Source organism: Mus pahari, chromosome 3 (genome assembly GCF_900095145.1).
Source record: "Mus pahari chromosome 3, PAHARI_EIJ_v1.1, whole genome shotgun sequence".
NCBI lineage: Eukaryota > Metazoa > Chordata > Mammalia > Rodentia > Muridae > Mus > Mus pahari.
The window spans coordinates 93,242,806-93,262,639 of record NC_034592.1 but is presented as its reverse complement, the minus strand read 5'-3'; the positions used below and the strand labels follow the sequence as shown (position 1 = coordinate 93,262,639).

Sequence of the window (19,834 nt, the reverse complement as noted above, 5' to 3'; positions counted from 1 at the left end):
CATATAAGTTGTTGCATGACTGCTTGGTTTGCTGTGAAATTTGCACTTCAGACCACACAAGCAGGCCAAAGCAGACAAGTGAATAAGGGTAGGTAAGTAAGTTGTAGCTCTGTGGAATCCAGACAGTAACAGAAATGATTAAAATGTCTTCTTACCACTTCTACTTATTAAGAAACTTATGGATTATTTACAAATTTGGTCTAGGTACATATTATCTTGTTCTAGAAGGAAAAACAAATTTACAAAACTCATGCTTATATAAAATAACATTTAGCGTATACAAGGGATTGCAACAAAACAGGAAAACCAAACTGTTTAAAATCTACACCTTTAATATACCAATAAAATATGAGCACATTATTTATGGAAGGTATTCAAACAATATTTACAATGCTATGGACATATGTATCTACATTTTTACACCAAAATTTTAGAAAGTAAAATGATATGTATGATTAAAACAACATATTGACACACAGCAGAAGACTAAATACATCTTGGCCATAACTATGACTTCTAAAGTCTCCTTATTTTTGAAAATAATAAGGGCAATTTAATTTACTATGTTTTCTACAATGTTTGAATCAAGTTGTAGTAAAGTATAAGTAAATTGGCATCATGGTGACTTAGAGATTTTTCAAGAGTACCAAATACTCGAGAAATGGGAAACATACCCTGTTGTAATTTTATATTTATTTTAAATACAAAAGAAGTTTCATTTTGCTTGCTGAAAATATTTGAACAAATGGTATTCGATGGCCTTCTTTCCCAGACTTGAAATACATTTCTGAAGGCATAAACACCACACAAGGACATTGATTCTTCTTATTGTACATTTTCTTTTGAAGTGTTTCTTCTAAATTTTCTAAGCATGTTTGAACTTGTTTTGTTGGTATTTCTTTTATAGCCTAGAGAAGAAATAAAGATGAATAAATATAAAGGACTGTCATTCAAAACTTCTTGTTTATTCCACCCATAACAATTCATTGACACAAGTTTACTCTTGGAATTCATAGCTAACACAACTTAAATGACAACAGATTCCCAGACCAGGGCTTCTATAGTTTTCTCCCTCTGTCCCTCTCAGCCTTTCCTTCTAATCTCAGCCTTTGCTTTGTGTGAATTAGCCTCAGAACCACAAATACCTTCTATAAGAGACTCCCAATAGCCAGTGAGGGCTGGGATGCTGACATACTCTTCACCAAGGACCCGACAGCCATCACACTGTCATAGGATACAGGGTAGCCAACGGCAACCAAAGAACAGAACAGCCAGCCAAGGGAGTACATGTTAAATCCAACATAATCCAAGCACAAAACACCCAGGAAATTATGGCACCATGAAAAAACCCAAAACTACAAATAACAGGAATAGAAGGAAAAGAATCCCAAACCAAAGGCATAGAAAAAATTATTTATATATATTATTTTTAAAAATCACAGGAAATTTCCCCAATCTATAAGAGGAGATGGTTAAAAAGGTTCAAGCATGCAAACAACCAAATCAAGAGGACTAGAAAAAAATTCCTCATGACACATAATAATCAAAATACTAAATGTATAGAACATATAGGAAGAAGTAAAGGCTCAAAAAAGCTAGTTTATTAGAATAACACCTGAATTCTCCGTGGAAACTTTGAAAACCAGAAGGTTCGAGACAGATGTTTAACAAACTGAGAGGCCATATATGCCAGTTAAGACTACTATACCCAACAAAAATATCAGTCACAATATGATGAAGAAAAACATTACAACAAAGGGGAACAGAGGTGGGGGGAGGGGTATGGGAAACTTTCGGGATAGCATTTGAAATGTAAATAAAGAAAATAATAATAAAAAAGAAAAAAAAATAAGGAAAAAAAAAAAACCAAATTTGTGCTCCAAAGAAGGCACTAGAAGGAAAACTACTCTAAAGAGGCTAACCACTCCCAAGAAGATACTAGGAGTAAATTATCCCAGAGCAGTAGATCAAAAATGAGCCATACTGTTATAACAAAATAACAGGAATTGTTAAGCATAGCTCTTTGATAACTCTCAATATCAATGGTCTCAATTTCCCAATAAAAAGACACAAATGTGTCTAAGAAATATATTGTACCATCATAGACATCACCTAAAGGATGAAGAAAGGTATTCTAAGAGAATAAACGTAAGTAGCAAGGAGGTGAACCATTTTAATATCTGATAAAACACACAAAATTAAAATTAGTCAGAAGAGATATGGAAAGACACTTTATACTTATGAAAGGAAAAGGCCACCAAGAGGATATTATAGGTGTAAACATATGTGCACCAAATACAATGGCACTCAAGTACATAAAAGGAATAGTTATAAAGTTACTTATTTACTCTCTCCCCCACAGTGATAATTCCATTTTTAATGAAATTTATCTTGCTACCTGAAGCACTCCATTATCTTTAACAATTCTATTTTAACCTATGATCTGATTTTAAAACCTACACAATAGACATATCCTTTGAAAAAGTAAACAAGCATCATTCATTATCATAGGAATTAGCAAAATTATTGAGAAAAAAATAAAGAAAAAGGTTTCATGTTAACCAGATACATATATGTTATCTCATGAGACTCCTTTAAATTCAAAGAGCTCTAAGTTCCTTCAGAGAAGAACTTTTTTCATTAATCCTTATATTCATTTTTGGACCTAGCACAAGATGAATGCTTCATAAATCAGAAGTTTTTGAAGGAAATCATAGAATTATAGTGCTAGAGACAGGTCTGGCTAGGCTGTTATAGAACTGGTTGATATAATATATTTGTAGTCAAACAGAAAGCCTTTTGTTGCCAGGGACACATGTCTTTCCTACATGTGATTGAGGGTATCCTTTATTAATATCTTCCTCATCTTATCTCTGGGAGTCATAATATGCTTACAGTTAGGAACACAGTAAAGACTATATAGTAATTACATAAATGACTCAGAGGCCAAATTTAAAAAACACAAAGACTGAGAGAAAAACATGTCAAGTGGATGTAGTTTATTTATAAAGTATAGCTGATAGATACGGTGGCACACACCAGTAAACTCAGCATTGCACAGCAGAGGCAGGAGTTCAAAATTAGGATGTACTATATATTAAGACCTTGTCTCAAAAACAAAAAAATTAAGTATACACATAGTATATCAATCTATCAATGTATCTATCTATCTATCTATCTATCTATCTATCTATCTATCTATCTATCTGATATAATATATTTAACCTTTATTTCAGTTATTAGTTTTGCAGTATGAGGCAATCTACACAACAAAAGCGGTATGAAGAGTAACAAGTTGGGAAATCTAGTTCTGACTTCTGGTTCTACTTTAGCATTTGCTCACTATTGAATATCTACTTCCAAATGTAGCTTAAATTTCTTTTTCTATTATTTATATAAATCATTTCTATCCTATCACAATATATAAAGGGAGATGTTTATGAAGACATAAAACCAAGGTACTATGACAGATAATTATGTAATTAAACATCAGATTAACAGCTTAGACATACCCACTCTCAGTCTGTTTTCTTGCATAGGCTTAACACTTGAATTATCCTGTCGAATGCGTTTGGCAAATCCACAACTTTCATCAGATTTTAATGAAGCATTTGATGTAGAACTTGTGGGGAAAAGTTTACAATTTAGTTAAGGCATTCAAAATTATCTTTATTTATGTATTGTATGTTATAATGAAATTAAATACAGAAATAACAATTGTGAAATTCTGCATAAGTAATTGGAGGCACTAAAAATACTTAAAAAATAAACCTAGCTATGATTTTAATGATGCTAATATAATTTAGGTAAGGTGATAGGGTCTAGGTAGCAGTTCTGTAGATTATTTCCCAGGTGCTTTGCCACAAGGAACATATGCACTCGTGTTACTCACACTGTGGAGATATGTCACAAGGAGCGAAACGCACTGATGCCGAAGTTTGAAAATAACTAAAATATTGTTAAGATTAAATTTCATTCCCAATTTAATCCGATAAAACTCAAGTTTGGTAGATTTTGGAATATCAAGGGCCTTAGGCACTAGTTTTCTTTATTTAAAATGTGAAACAATTTGTGAATAGTAGAAAAAGTATACATGAGATATTTTAATATTTTAAACTATATTAGAACATATATACCCTAAATATGTACATGAAATCTACTAAGTGGAAAATACCAGAGCTTATTATTCTCAAGCTCATCTAATTGGGGGAAAGGAAGATTATAAAAAAAAGTAATTATGTACACATTAATCTTTTTTAACCTTAGTTAATGGCAGGATATAATTATTAATACCAGAGGGAATGTAACAGAATAGTAACTAATAGTCTGTGAACAGTCAAGTTACTTTCTATACTATATTCTTTAATATTATTTCACAGTATTGGCTTCTCATACGCTAGTCATTAATATATTTATGCCCACAAATACACAATTTATGTAACTAGACATTTCTGAGAAAACATGTATTTAATAGTGACTATGTTTACATTGTGAGAACATTCTCAGTATAAACATCTGCAACATCTGAGTAGAAACATGTAAAGACCCAAAGCATGTAAAGACCCAGAAACCTTAAAATCAATCAGTGAGAAGAACGACAAACTCGAGACACTATAAAGCAGTGCTGCAGTGGGTGGACCAGATGCTGATGGTTCGCTTGTCTATCAACGCGAGTGAGACATACTAAGTGTCCAACTCAGACTGACACCTGAGCAAAGGACAGGAGTCACAACTGGTCCACAGACTACTATTCCAACAATGCCACTGAATGGGGTCCTGAAATCAGGGATGGGATTAAACCTAAAATATGCTTTCATTATCCCTAAACAAGTACCTATGATAAACTATCACTTTTTTACCTAAAGGAAGCAGGTTATGACTTGTACTTGGAAAATCCAACTGCCAGAATGCGTTGTCTTCTATACATGGGACGTTATTATGCAGTAAGTGTTATCTGAACACCGAGTACTGCTTATTATGACAGGTTTTCAAAAACTAGTTCTTCCTAGATTGTCCTACTCCTAGGGTACAGCACCTCACAGATTTTCTAATAAAATCCTTGGGTGTTTAAAGGTCTCTTTCTGTATCTTTTGACCTTAAACCTTTGTACCCCAGAATGTCAAATTCTGTTTAACACAGGGAGGGGTCTTTTAGCAGCTACTTTCAGTTTGATTCTCAACAGACCTTAGAAGCTAGCAAGCCTTAAAAGCAAAGGCCGCACAGAGTGACTTAGGTCCCAAGCTCAGGAATACCTGCAAATCATTTAAGTGGCTTCTGTTTGGTCCCTAACCTTATGCTATGAACTGGCAAGTCGTAAAATAAAGGGAATGCAGTAAACTAAAGTTGGCTTCCAGTAGCATGTTGCTTTCTTGGATGGTACATTTTCAAGTCCTTGACTACTGTGGTTGTTTGCCAATGCCTTCAACAAGCTGTTGTATTTTATTTAGTCACTATAATTGAGCGACAAATGTAATTGTTCTTGATGGTGGCATGGTTTGATATAAATTACAGTGTCATGGAAAGACAGCAGACTCGTCACTTCCCTATATTGGGTATGCATCAAAAATCATTAAAACAACTGAATTCTAGGAGCAAAGAACTCAGGACAAATAATCAAACAATTGTCTCCAGAATAAATGACAGAAATGACCAAGTGACACTAAACGACAGAAGTGACCAAGTGACACTAAACGACAGAAGTGACCAAGTGACACTAAACGACAGAAGTGACCAAGTGACACTTTGGAAGTCAGAAGACTTTTCAATTTGTATTTTTAATAACCTAAAAATGGTATACTTTATGTAAATTTCAAGTTGAATTCTTGGGCTTCATTCAGGTTTCCCTTCAATAACACAAATCCAGGGCTTCACTGGGTACTTCATAAATAAGAACTGAGTCCAACAATAATAAAAAGCCAAGGAAAATGAAAGTATAAAGATAATCTTATATAGTGACGGAAACAGTCCATGCTTCATCATACCTCATTAATTTCCATTTTCTCTTTGCAGCAGTAGTCATTGCCATGTATGATGGCACACTTGTTGATACAGGCCTAGAATCCTTTGTTGAAAATGAAGACTCTATCCTAAATATTAAGAATGAAGAATTAAAGAGAGCAAAATTGCTTTACACTGCAGAGAGAAAAGTGATTTACACTTCCAAAGTAAGAAAACCATTGATGTTAATATATACAGTAAGATGTTCTTCCATAAAACAATCTCTCAATTGAAAACACCAGTTAGATATGTTGTCAATAGATTTCTGCATTCCTTATAGTAAATAAATACAGTATTTTTCTTCCCATATTTAGATTGGATGTTATTATGTAGTTGAATGCTTGCTTAAATGACATTCATTCAATCATATATTAAATGGCCGACTATGCTGAATTGTGGATATTCCTCATATTAAGTTATTTCTGATATAAGTTACAGTGTCATGGAAAGAGAGCAGACTCGTCACTTCCCTATATTGGGTATATATCAAAAATCATTAAAACAACTGAATTCAATTGATTAGTAAGCAGAGTAGTCTTTTTTGTTGATGGCTTAGGATACACAGCATCAGAATATGAGAACAAATGAAATACTTCTTAATGTCTCTTCTAGCTTAAGGAAGGTCAATCAAGTTAGAATATAAAATTTGTCATTTTAAAAAGTGGTTAATGCATCCATGCTCAACTTAAATGTAGTAAACAAGCAACTTTTATATCAAAGAGAGGATACCTGATTTATGAAATACACCTCCAATATAAACAAAGCAGAGAGAAAAGTCAACAACAGTTTGAAAGACTTCGGTGAAAGAAAACAACAACGGATGTAAAGCACTCTACTTTTGTACCTGTGTAAACTGCTTTTGCTGCTTGCTAGTGGTTCTTGTTCAGGCCATTTATTCTTCAAGCCTCTGATGCTATCACACAGAGTAGATGTAGAGTACAAACCCTGTACACACTCAGCTCTGCTGAGAGGAGAGTCTACTCTACACGGTGCTTTCAGGGAATTATCACTCATTATATTTTCAGACTGTGATGAAGCTCTTGCTAAGGATGGAAACGGGTCTTGAGCTTTCTTGCAGTCCTCTGGCGTATAAACAATAGGCTGAAGTTCTTTGCTGAAAGAATCATTGAGCTGTATACTTTCAGACAGTGTAGACTTCTGAGTATGTTGTACTTTCAAGGGAGAAGGCATTAATTTTCTTCTTGTTCTTCGTTGTGGAGTAATTTTAAGCAAGTTAGGTTCACTCACAGATGCACCTGTGCAATAAAATTATAAAATTAAAAAGTTCAAGGATGCATCAAGTCACTCTAAAAACTCAACAATTAAGAAAAATAAAATCACCAAGAACATAAATTTGATAGAAATCTTAAAGAGAATAACGAAGTTAGGAAAGGAATACAATATGGCTAATTACTAACAACTTTAATAGTAAATTTACTGTATAAAGTATAAATTCTTAATAGCCATCTTTAGATACCGTGTAATCATAAGATCAAATTTCCAACCACTTCTCTCAACTCACAAACAATTTCCAGCATTCATGTTTGTCCTGGAGCTAAGAGCAAGATTTAATATTTGTAGGTATAGATATAAATAATGCTACTGGGAATCAACACCACCTCATTGGAACTAAGTGGCCCTCTTGTTTAGTAGGAAATAACCAGGAAAACTCTGCTTCCCGTTTTGTTTGTCAATACCTCCATAGATTCTATGTTTTAAAAATACATACGATTAAAACAACTGTGATTGTACAACCCTTTTAATGAAAGGCTTCTAGTAAACTTTAACAGAAACACACTAAAGCATTTTTGGTGCTTGATCCAAAATTAAAAACAAATTGTTCTAGTAAACTTAAAAGTTCTCAGAAACCTAGAAATGCTCACCATTTAAGTATTTAAAATTTTCTCAAATGTCTAATATTAACGTCCTAAAATCATGACACTATAGCAATACACTTTGTGAATGCTAATATACTTTTCTTACATTTGGTATTCTGCATGCATGATTGTGATGAACTTCAAGAGAGCTCACTTGAAATATTAGCTTAGCAAATACTGCTCATAGAAAAAAAACGTATGTATTATTTCCAAGTATTTTTAAAATCAGGAAGAAAAGCTCCCAATTGTTGTTATGTTTGCTTGCTTTATTAGCTACTACTACTTAAATACTGATAATAGAACATATATATGTTAATAGGGCAATTGAGAACTCCAGTTAAGGTAAGAATACATGTATGGCGAGGTGGTAACTAGTACGTGCATTATTCTTATTATGATAGTTGCCAATTACCCTCTAGGAAATACAAGTTAGAAACAGGAAGAAAAAATGATTTCCATTCTACTAAGGAATTTGACTTTTCTGAGAACTAGACAAATGAGATCTAGATCTTAAAATAATTTTCCACTCCCTTTAACATGACATTTGTCAAATTTTCCATTACCAGATATTTTTATACTAATGCCACAGTGTAAAGACAGTCACTCTTCTCCACTGTGCTGCTACCACCAATTTGGTGGCTAATAATAGCTAGAAGATTAACGTCTTTTCCCATGAGAGACACAGGGGTATAGAAGACAGAAAACTATACTGAGGATAGAGAACTGAGTTGCGAGTCAGGAGACTTGAATTCTATTTCTGGTTTTACCAAAGACCCAGTGAATGACCTTGGGCAACTCACTTTAAGTAGTGTGCACATTAATATCTTGTTAGAAAATGGAGATAGTGTCATTGCACAGGAAAGGGATTTTCCAGGATTAGACGATAGGAATATTTAGGGTTCAATGCAATGCTCCGGAAATAAAAAGTGCTTCAAATTAAAGAATTACAACTTTAGCAACATGGTAGTTTACTCTCTAATACTCTATCAATAATCAATTCAGTTATCTCTAAATAAATGTATTTCAAATATCTTTCAAACGATACAAAGTTTATCAAGATTGATAAATCGCAAAATAAACTATATGTATTGGTGAAAGAAAGACATGAATGTATTACTTGCCATTCAAGTATAGTAACATACAAAACTTACCAGAATGGCACATAAAATCTCAAGAGATAACGATAGCCAGTCACCCCTTTTCTATATATCTAATGGGAGTAATGTCTTCAGTGTGACATGGCAACTGACCATAATGGAGGGCTATAGTTTTTTTCTACAGCAAGTAGTGTATGAAAGTGAGAATCTCCAATAAGACACTTAAAAAGAAACAACTAAAAGATACTAATTTTCTGGGATAATGTAAACGTAGACTCAGCATCAAATTTTATTTGAGAAGAATAGGTTAGAGATAGAAATAATAATGTCATAATGATATATCTTTAGTTATAATTCTCTAATCTTAAATGTTAGGGTGGAGGGCAGACATGGAGCTATAGTAAACATGATCAGATACTGAGTGTTGTGCTCGGCTTGGAAGAGATACTATGAATATACAACATATATGAGATACAGAGCTCTTCTCAGTTTTCAATTTTATTTAATTTAGATTAAATAATGAGATGGTAGTCAATTTAAGACCACCTATACTGACTGGTTGATAAAAGTTTTAGGAAATAGCAAAAACAAAACAAATATTTAAAAACTTTCACAAAAAATATACATTCAACCTACTGTAACTATATATAACATTAGGACCCACTTAATTACATCTTAAAACACATAAATATATAATGATTATTCTTTAGCTAACTGTGATGCTTTAGAAAGGCACAAACAAATTGGAAAGTGTAAGGTTAAGGTTACTCTAGAGTAACTTTTAAGATCCAGTGAATATGCTAGGCCTATGTTGACAAAGATTTTGCTGTACTTTTCCATTAGAAGAAAGGGGTATGCAGTACATTTCCAGAAGAGCTGTCTTGTGGCAGATGCATCTAACTCAGCTTGAGAAAATGTTATCTAACAAGTGGAAATAACGTTATCAATCAAGGTACCATAATTCTCAAATGTGGACATGATAAAATGGAAACTGGAAGCAGGTTATATTCTTTTATAAATGTCTCCATAAAAAGTCTGAAAAGCTTGCACACATATATAATCCTAGCCCTCAGGAGGCTAAGGTGGAAAAAGACTTGAGAATTCAAAGTCAGTCTGAGCCATATAACAAGATCCTTTAAATAAACAAACGAATCAATGGGCAGGAGATGAAGCAGGAAAATCAGTAACCAGACTACAGCTCATGTGTAAATGGTGATTGCCTGGGTAGGGCAGTCACAGCAGTAATGGAGGAGTGTGGGAAACATGTTAGAATCAAGTTAGACACAAATGATGTAAGTACATCTATAACATTTTAAAAGCATGAATGGTTAGCTGTCTGTCAGAGGGACCAAAGTAGTTCAGGCAAGGAGTAAGTCATCTCTTAGTATCAGTGGAAACTGATTCCAAGATGGCGCTCAAATTTAAGCCTCCACATAATTCTTCTATAAAATGTGTTGGCAAGTGGGGATGGGCATCACTATGTTGTCTAAGATCATACTGAAATAAGATTCTGATGATCCTCATGTTTCAGTCTGCTAGCTGGGACTACAAGACCATACTTCTATGCACAGGCTTTTGTAAGTAAAAGCACTTATAATAATCTCATCTCACCTAAGAAGAAAATATAAAGGTATGACACAGTGCTAGACCTTTATTGCAAGGGCAGAATTAAATCAATTAGGGAATAGCCAAATAAAACACAGAACATTCAAAAGCATCATAATCTTAATTTTGACAAAACAAAGCAAGTTCAGTTTCTAGCATTCACTTCAGGTGGAACATACCAACCTGTGACTACAAACCCACATACAGACATGTGCAAATATACACAGTTAAAAGTAAAATCTTAAAAATTTGTGATAAGGTTATGAATAAATATTTGTTGACTTTGGTGAATGAAAAGAGTAAAGTTTGGATATTTCCCTCCGATTACCATCTCTAACTTCTTGAATTTATATTTAAAAGAATATGAAGGAATAATATAGGTATACTAAAAACAATTTAGGCCACCTATACATTAAAATCAACCATAGGAGAGTTTGACAAAGAAACATATGAACACAGAATTTATCAAAAGAGAAATAACTAAACCCTTACAGATTACCTGTACTGCTCAGTGCATCATTTACTTCTACCCATAAACTACCTGTCCTACTTTAACATCTGTATTGTTCAAACATTTCACTTCTTCAGACAGTCTATCTCAGTTGAAATAATTTCAGAAATTAAAAAATTTCTCCTCTTCCTACAAGTAGCTTAAAGAAATATTAATATATTAATGCTTTGAATAGTTTTTAATCTTTTAGTTCTGTGAATCTGTAATTGAGTTACAGAGTTAAGTATTTATGCATATGTATATAACACTTTGGAACCAGCCACAGATATTTACTTTTCTACTGTAATAAGTCGGATCCGGGTTAAAAGCTAATAGTATAAGTGATCTATGTCTTCATTCCTCATGAATAAAAACTATAATACTTATAACATACATCAGTAGAAGCATACTGTTTAGAAACAATCTGTAAATACTGAAATGTTGTGAACTCTGTAGCATATATTCCCAAAAACAAACAGAAAGAAAAACATTTTTTTTTGCTGTTTTCCTTGAGTAGTTTTAAAAAACGTAAAACCACTGCTATTATTTTATTTTTTACTTATGTGTACGTGGAGCTGTGTGGGTATGCATGTGCTTGTGTGTGAAAGTGGCCACAGCAGATACAGGATACCTGAATTCCCTCTAGGTAGAGAGTTACAGGAAGTGTGAACTATCTGACATGAGTTCAGGTTCTCTGCAAGGACAGAGGACACCTGACTTGGTAGCCTTTCACCAGGCACTGGGTGAAATGTATTAAGTGATTATCTTAGTAATTATGAAAACCATTTCTTAAGTCAATATAATATTAATGAGAAGTCTGTCTAAATAATTTTAAACCAAATGTGTGGTTTTATTTAATTCTTATTACAGAAGAAAAGAAACTTGAATTCACGTATAGATATTTCTCCTAGCAAAATACCTCAAAGTCTCAAAGGTTACAAGTTCAAATTCATCTTGGTTATAAAGTGAGATCAGAGGCTAAATTCAGGTACTTGATACCCGTTCTCCAAAAAACAAAACTACCTTCCTTAGCCACTCCACCAAAGATTACCATACATTTCAAACAAGAACAACTTTCTTGTCTGCCTTAGGCCTCAAGCAAAATAAAAATAACAACAATAAAAACTAAAGTAATATAAACCCTCACAAACATTGACATTTCTAGTCATGAGACTAATATTGTTCAGCAATCTCTATTTTTACCAAATCTTTTAACTAAAGAGGTAGCATGATTAGTTGTAGACTACCAGAAAAGTCATGTGGGCTACAATTTTAGCATCAAACAAGAATTTAGTATCCAACAATCCTAGTGTTCATTTAAGCTTTCTCATTTAATACTTTGCTGTTCAAAAGTAAGAAAATGGATACACTTCAACTCACAATGTCAATAATATGTGATGTTGGCAAATATGCAGCCTCGTTTTCTGGTTTATTGTCGTTACCAGGAGATACCCAGTAATATGAAATAATGGCAATCAGGATCAATATAATGACTTACACAAATCAGATTATCTCCACAGACCCAAAAACTATGAACAGAAAATACCATACTAGTTACAAAGAACGATATGGAGAAGATATCTCTTGTCTATTATTGGCAAAGAAAATAAGTATACTAATACTACATATCTTCATAATTTAAAGTTGTGTTACATAAAAATCTAAACATTTATAAGATCCTGGATTCTGAGCACAACAACAAGCAAACTTCCTTAAACCTATAAGGTTTCATAAGGTCTACGTGAATAGAAGAGAGATTAAAAAAATTATACACGTAACATAGTTGGCCATGTTTAGAATTCATGTATGCACAGTATATTCATGTATGTACATATGTATGTATGTGGAAATCACCAGAGAAAAACAATTCACATACACACACACACACACACACACACACACACACACACACACACACACACACACTCCAAAAATAAAAAAAACATAATTAGGTAAAGCAAATAATTAGGTAATCAATTCAGAACTAATTACATTAAACAAAACAGCACATAACAACTTTTACTTTCATTTATTCATTTAGGATGGATGATACACTGTATAATTTTATTAGACATGAGAATAATTGGATGACTATCAAGTGCTTTAAAAATCAGCTTTAAACTACTTGATCTAGCTATTTTACTTTTAGGTATACAGTCTAAAGAGATAGAGAAATTTTAATGGAGTTTTACTTATGAAAGCAAATGAAGTAAAAAACAAAAACAACAACAACTCAATGTTCTTCAGTATATTAGTATATCAGTATATTATATATAGTATATTAGTATATTTATTAGATATTAGAATTACAGAAGAGACAAGAAAAAGAAAACCAATTTATATGTTACCACAATTACTCAAAATTTGAATCAAAATTTCTTTGAATGCTCTAAAAAATGGAATACCCACTATACAACTCAGACTATATGAAAACCAAGAAGGAAGACCACACCAAAGTGTGGATGCTACAGTTCTATTCAGAAAGGGGAAAAAATATTATCAGCTGGTAGAGGGAGAGAGAGAGAGGAAGGGGAGAGAAAAAGGGGGAGCTGGTACAGATAAGGGAGGAAATGGGGGAGAAGTACAGAGGGTCAGGAATTTGAAAGGAGGTAAATGGGGGATGGGAAACTGGGGGTAGTCACTAGAAAGTCACAGAGACTGGCCCACCTAGGGATTCATCTCACATGCTGTCATCAAACCCCAACACTATTGCTGATGCCCAGAAGAGCCTGGTATAGCTGTCTCCTTAAAGGCTCTGCCAGAGCCTGTCTAATACAGATGTGGACCCACGCAGTCAGTTAAGTCAAGGACTGAAGGAAGGTAGTTAAGAAGGAGCTGAAGGGGTTTGCAACCCTATAGGAAGAAAAACAATATAAACAAACCAGACTCTCCAAAGCTCTCAGGAAATAAACCACCAACCATGGAGGGAACCATGGCTCCAGCTGGATATGTAGCAGAGGATGGCCTTAGCTGCCATCAGTGGGAGGGGAGCCCCTTTGTCCTGTGGAGGTTCCATGACCCAGTGTAGGGCAATGGTGCTGAGACAGGAGTGTTTAGGCAGGTCGGGGAGCACCTTCATAGAGACAGGAGGTGGGAGGAGAGGATGGGGGGTTTGTGGAGGGGAAACTGGAAAGGGAGATAACATTTAAAATGTAAATAAAATAACCAACAAAACATATGAAAAAATAGAAATAAAAAATTCTTTTCTTTGTTTTAAACAAATCCTTAAGACACAAATACTAACTGGCAATTCATATGGTTTCTTATACAAAGGGGCCATAAATTTATATTTCGGCTTATTGAATATTTCACAGGTGGTTCCTTTAAATAAAGAGACATGATCATTTGTCACTAATGAGTTTAAAATTCTTCTCCTAAAAATTGGGCATGCCTTTTGGGGGTCATCTTCTGATGTGCCAAATCACATGTTCTGAATGATTTTACCCAGAGGAACTAATTTATCATAAACGTAAGGTTGTAAATGTTAAAAGGTTTATTATAGAGCTGTACATTAGTATAGAAGCAGAGCACAGTGGTTAGCAAACATGAGTCACAGACTGTAAAGCAGGGTGCGCGTGACAGGGAGACACTGATGAATGGGACCGGATCTAACTGAGATTTAGTAGGAAATGATGATAAGGAGTCTTCCCTTGCCAGCACCTCTACTAAGAATTCACACAGGAGGAGGTATCCCGGGAAACAAAGCAAAATGAAACATTAGAGGGCAAAGTTCTAAAGTAAAATCAAAGATTAATAAGTACATTTTTATAAACACTTCTGGCTAAAAATGATTGGTACAAGTATTAATAATAAATCTGGATTATTTTTAACAGATTTGTGCGCCATGAAATTCATGGATGCATATCATACAGGTAATATATTTAAAATTTTAAAAGATAATATGACCAGGTACAGTGAGGCACAGCTAAGTAGCCAATTTGGAGCAAACACAGAAATGTGAAGGCACACCTGGCCTACAAAGGCAGCTTGCACAATTTACTGAGAACCTGTCTCAAAGAACTCCCCACAAAAGAGCAATAATAAACAATATCCAAAAGAAGCAAGCAAACATGGGTACTTGTGGTATGCCAGTGGTAGGATAATTGCCCAGCATGTTCAAGGCCCTGAGTTAAATTAGTACTAAAAAACAAAATCCCACAAAAATAAAAGTTAAGATGCTATCAAAGTATTCATACATTCTATAGTAAATTCATTATACTATCGTGGTTATATAAAATATTAACTTCAGTAAATATAAATTGTATATGAAGTATTACAAACACAATATAATTTCCCGTGCACTTAAGAATTATTATAGTGGTTAAAGATTAATCCTGCAGTTTGAGTTAAGTCACCCAAACCCCTTTGATCTTTTACTCTGTGGAAAAATATTAGAAAATATGACTTCTACTGTTACAGCACCCATACACATTCAAGATGTAAAAAAGAAAGGATGCAAAGGAACGCTAAAGGCATATTTATGGTTGTATGTGAGTAAGTAAACAATGTCATAATATACTTGGAGATCAAGAGACAAACAAAATGTCTTTAGGGCTCAAAATATAACTTCTGTTTATTGGTAATGACTAAAAATTTTGCCAAGTGGGAAAAATATGAAAGATTTAACTATAAATAGTCCTGTTCCCTTTCACTTGTCATATGAAGATTATAAGGATATTGTACTTTTACACACTTCCTTGTAGGCACACAATTTTAGGGGGATGTGGACGGAGAGTGGCACGCTGCGCTCAGTACACGCTGCACTCTGTACAAGCACGCACGGTTGGAGACTCTCTTCTATTGGTATTTCTCCCTTTATTGTGCTTTAAGATCAAGCCACAGACACGAGGGATAAGAAAACAAACCAGAAAGAAAGGTTAGAGACGGAAATATTGCTGTGAGTTTCCAGATGGGTAATGTGGAAGTCTTGGCTTTTACTTTAATGTCAGAATTTTATCAATTTCATAAATAAACCTTGCCCATCAGTACCCGCAGTACTCTGACTGAGCTTTCTTGTTTTTTCAGACCCAAAATAGATGTACATTTTACTCTACAGACATAGAGCATAAAGATTCAAAGTCAAATAAATATTTGGCCCTAAAGTTTAAAGTTTTGACATAGGCATACTACTGACTTTTAAAATAAATCATTTTTTCTGAATAAGAAGTAATGTATAATAAAGATAGAAAACATTCAGGGCCAGCTACGCATGATAGTGCAGATCCTAAATGACAGCATTCAAGAGGATGAGGCTGGTGGGTCTCTGAGTACAAGGCCATCAAAACCTATAAAGTCAGTGAGACTGTGTCTCAAAGAACAAAGAAAAAAAGAAAAACACAAATGTACAGGAGCTGTATAAAGAAAATGTTTTAAGCTTAGACAAATAACCAAGATATGAACATGCACTAACCATAGAAATCTGGTAGTGAATAAGAACAAAGACACAAGTCATCAGTTTTTGTTTTTTTTTCTTTGAGGTGGGGTTTCTCTGTGTAGTCCAGGTTGTCCTGGAACTCACCGTAGAGACTAGGTTGGTCTTGAACTCACAGATCTGCCTGCCTCTGCTCTGCCAACCCTCACTGGGATTAAAGGCATGCACCCATCAATTTTAAAGAGTTTAACTTTCAGTTCCTAGATGTAACTACAAAAGCCATTTAAAACAAACGATGAAGAAAAAAAAATTGATGAATGAAAAAAAATGTGGTTTTACTATAGATAAAAACCACAGAAAGTTAGCAGCTCTGACGAACAGAAATTTCATAAAAAGAATCCCATGTGCCTCCTTATTGCATGTAAAACAAAGGTATAATATAAACACACAGAGAACAACCAACTTCTTAGAAAACAATGAATTGTCTATGGCCATAATACCCTGAACGTGCCCAATCTCTGAAGATAAGCAGGGTCGGCCTGGTTAGTATTTGGATGGGAAAAAAACAATGTATTAGATTATTATATTAAAACAAATTAGGGGAGGATGGAAAGGAAAAAATGTGCAATCTGTGGATGGGAAATGATTCTAAAAGCATTGAGAAAAAGTTCAGGGCTGAAGTCCAGTGAAGGCAGAGGATGAACTGAAGGAAAGAATATCCCTGCCCTTCTCATCCAGTCCTACACCTTTAGATATTATGTAAATGTTACCAAACACCAAAGCTATAGTTCATCACAAGGCCTCTCTCCTGAACGGCAGAGTTTTAACTGCCCACAATGACATCTCCACTTTGGATATATCTTTAGGTAAATTTAACAAGGCCCTAACTAAACTCCTATACATAAACTACTTTGACTGAAAAACTGTTTTATGTGAAATCTTTTCAAACCTTTTTAATCTGAACTAACCCTTTTAGATGTCAATCTTAAAAATCTTATGAGTCATTGGATTCTCTCAGCAATTCTAATTCTTGTCTGAGGCAACTCCATCTTTACTTGCTACTATAGTACTCTCCTAATGCTACAACATTTCTGTACCATAATATGATCTCAACACTGTCAAATTTTAATAGTCAGCCAAACTCACATCTATGCTAAGATCATGCTCAACATACATGTAGCATTCAAAGTAAGTGTGTAATTCCTAATAATAATCCCATGTGCTCTGTCTTCTCTTTAACTCTGATTCTTATCATTTACTTTCCTTTGTTACATTTTTGACTTTCTTGGAACAAGTTAGAGGAATCCCTATGTCAGGACTTAGTATGGCTCATTCCCCGACTCGAAAACAAGTCTAGATAGATACTCTGGCTATACTTGAAAGATCCTTCAAGTTTATTAGTGAAAACTACATTACTATGTTAAAAAAATAAAAATAAAAACAGCACATTACCTTCAATCTACTCCTAATCTCTGTTTAAGTGACCTACACTTTTTTCCTTATTAGAGAACCAGTCCAATTAGGTAGGGGCTTGTTTTGCACAGTGCTGTACTTTTTTTTTTTAGAACATTTTCCCCTTTGCTTTCTTCTTATATACTGCTGCTATTTTCTTTTTAATTAATTTCCTCAATGAATCTAGTTGTTGCCATGTGCCTGTGTGTGTGCCTGTGTGCACTTCCTAAGTACATCAATATCTCCTAAGTACTTTACATTTAGTAACTCAGTATTACAGAATGAACAAATAAATGTCGTTAGAGTTAGGTGTCTGTAAACAATATTTTGCAAAAGGCAATTTTACAAGAAAAGTACTAAAATGATTAGCCAAATCACAGAAAAGAGACTCTTAAAGAAATGGAATAAGGCACATATGCTAAGAAGCAAAAAATGTAAATTGTACTAATTCCCATTAGCTAGACAATGGGCAATAAGCAACTACCAAATACAAAAATGCAACAGAACCTCAGATTTTAAAAGGTAGTACAGCTGGGACTGGTGCTGTATACATTTCATCTCAGCACTTGGAAGGGAGATCTGGAGTCCATATCTGTGAGTTCAATCAGCTTGGTCTACAAAGCAAGTTCTAGGTTACATAAGGAGACTCTGGGCCAAAGAGGCCTTCCATGTTGATTAACCAGTGAAGAAATAAAGCCGTTTCCTGATTTTCTACTTAACTAAACAAGTCATTTCTGGGACAGGGAAATGTAAACAGTGACAATATATTAAATAACACGAGGTGTAGAGACATTTTTTTCTAGAGACAAATGATATAAATGGAAGAAATACATATGTAAGATTGACTTCAGAATGACCCTGTGGAGAAGCTGAGGTAGAAGAAAGCAGATGGAACTCTGTTTTTTTTCTTTAGACATAAACACCAGGATAAATCAAAATTCTTCCTTTGCAAAATATTATTTTCTATACATTTATTTTAAATTTTCAATAAGAGTACAAGTCAAATTTATTATGGTTAATCTAATCAGCTTTTGAAACTATGCTTTAAATAAAAATATTGCCTCTGATTTAAAGGTTCTTAAGCAAGTTGAAAAAGTTAAACTTAATACCATTCAATATTTTTTAAACTTAAAAACAAAACCAGTTGATAATGTTTATGAATATATATAAGACATAAACCAAACTGTTTGCTTCTCTCCATGAACATAATTCAATATATTTAAGATCAATAACTGTGTATATAAATAACTCAGGCATCTTTCCTTCTATCCTTTTAAGACTGTTCATATGGATACAACATATACAGCCCATGGAATAAGAAGACATGTAACTAGTTAATCTATGAAATCAGTTGAACTAAATACTTAAAATAACCAATAGAAAAACACAGAACACTAAACCTACTTGATATTTCTCTAAAAGAAAATACCTGTTTGTAAATACAATATTTCGCCTTTGCTTTTAAAACATCGTGAAAAATAGCCAAATAAATATTTTACTTTAATGCTGACATAGTCTGTATAACTATGTTATATGTGAGATATGGATTAATCACACACACACACACACACACACACACACACACACACACACACACACACACAAACAGCCATCCAACATCAGGTGGTTGGTAGTCTTCTGTCTTGGTGCCAAACCCCCACTTCCTTCCCAATATCTTCAATTCACTAGAATTGAAGCAACTGAAAAATATGAAAATATATTTTAAGTGTTGCTTTCCAGATATCTCACCTAGGTAAATTCTAATGATAATAATGCTTCAGTAAAGAAACAAGACTAATATATGTCACACCTATTTGAGAGAAGAGAGGGGGAGAATGAAATGGAGAGATTTAAAAATAATGTACCCAACTCCTGTCACTTTAATGTAAACATGTAAGAGAGCTCCCATCCAAGACTAACAAGGTCCTATCCTAGTTAGGCCCCG

The 19,834-nt window shown here is 33.9% G+C and overlaps 1 protein-coding gene across 1 annotated transcript in view; it reads right to left on the bottom strand.

Annotated features, from left to right (window-relative positions):
- Positions 1-679: 679 nt before the first annotated feature.
- The window catches only part of Kif18a (kinesin family member 18A), a 55,379-nt gene continuing 36,224 nt past the window's right edge, over positions 680-19,834 (bottom strand). The window contains exons 13-16 of the mRNA XM_029537016.1: positions 6,842-7,253; positions 5,982-6,086; positions 3,513-3,622; positions 680-908 (exon numbers count right to left, since the gene is read on the bottom strand). Coding sequence (XP_029392876.1) covers positions 826-908; positions 3,513-3,622; positions 5,982-6,086; positions 6,842-7,253 — 710 coding nt within the window. The 3' untranslated portion in view covers positions 680-825. The remainder of the gene's footprint in view (positions 909-3,512; positions 3,623-5,981; positions 6,087-6,841; positions 7,254-19,834) is intronic.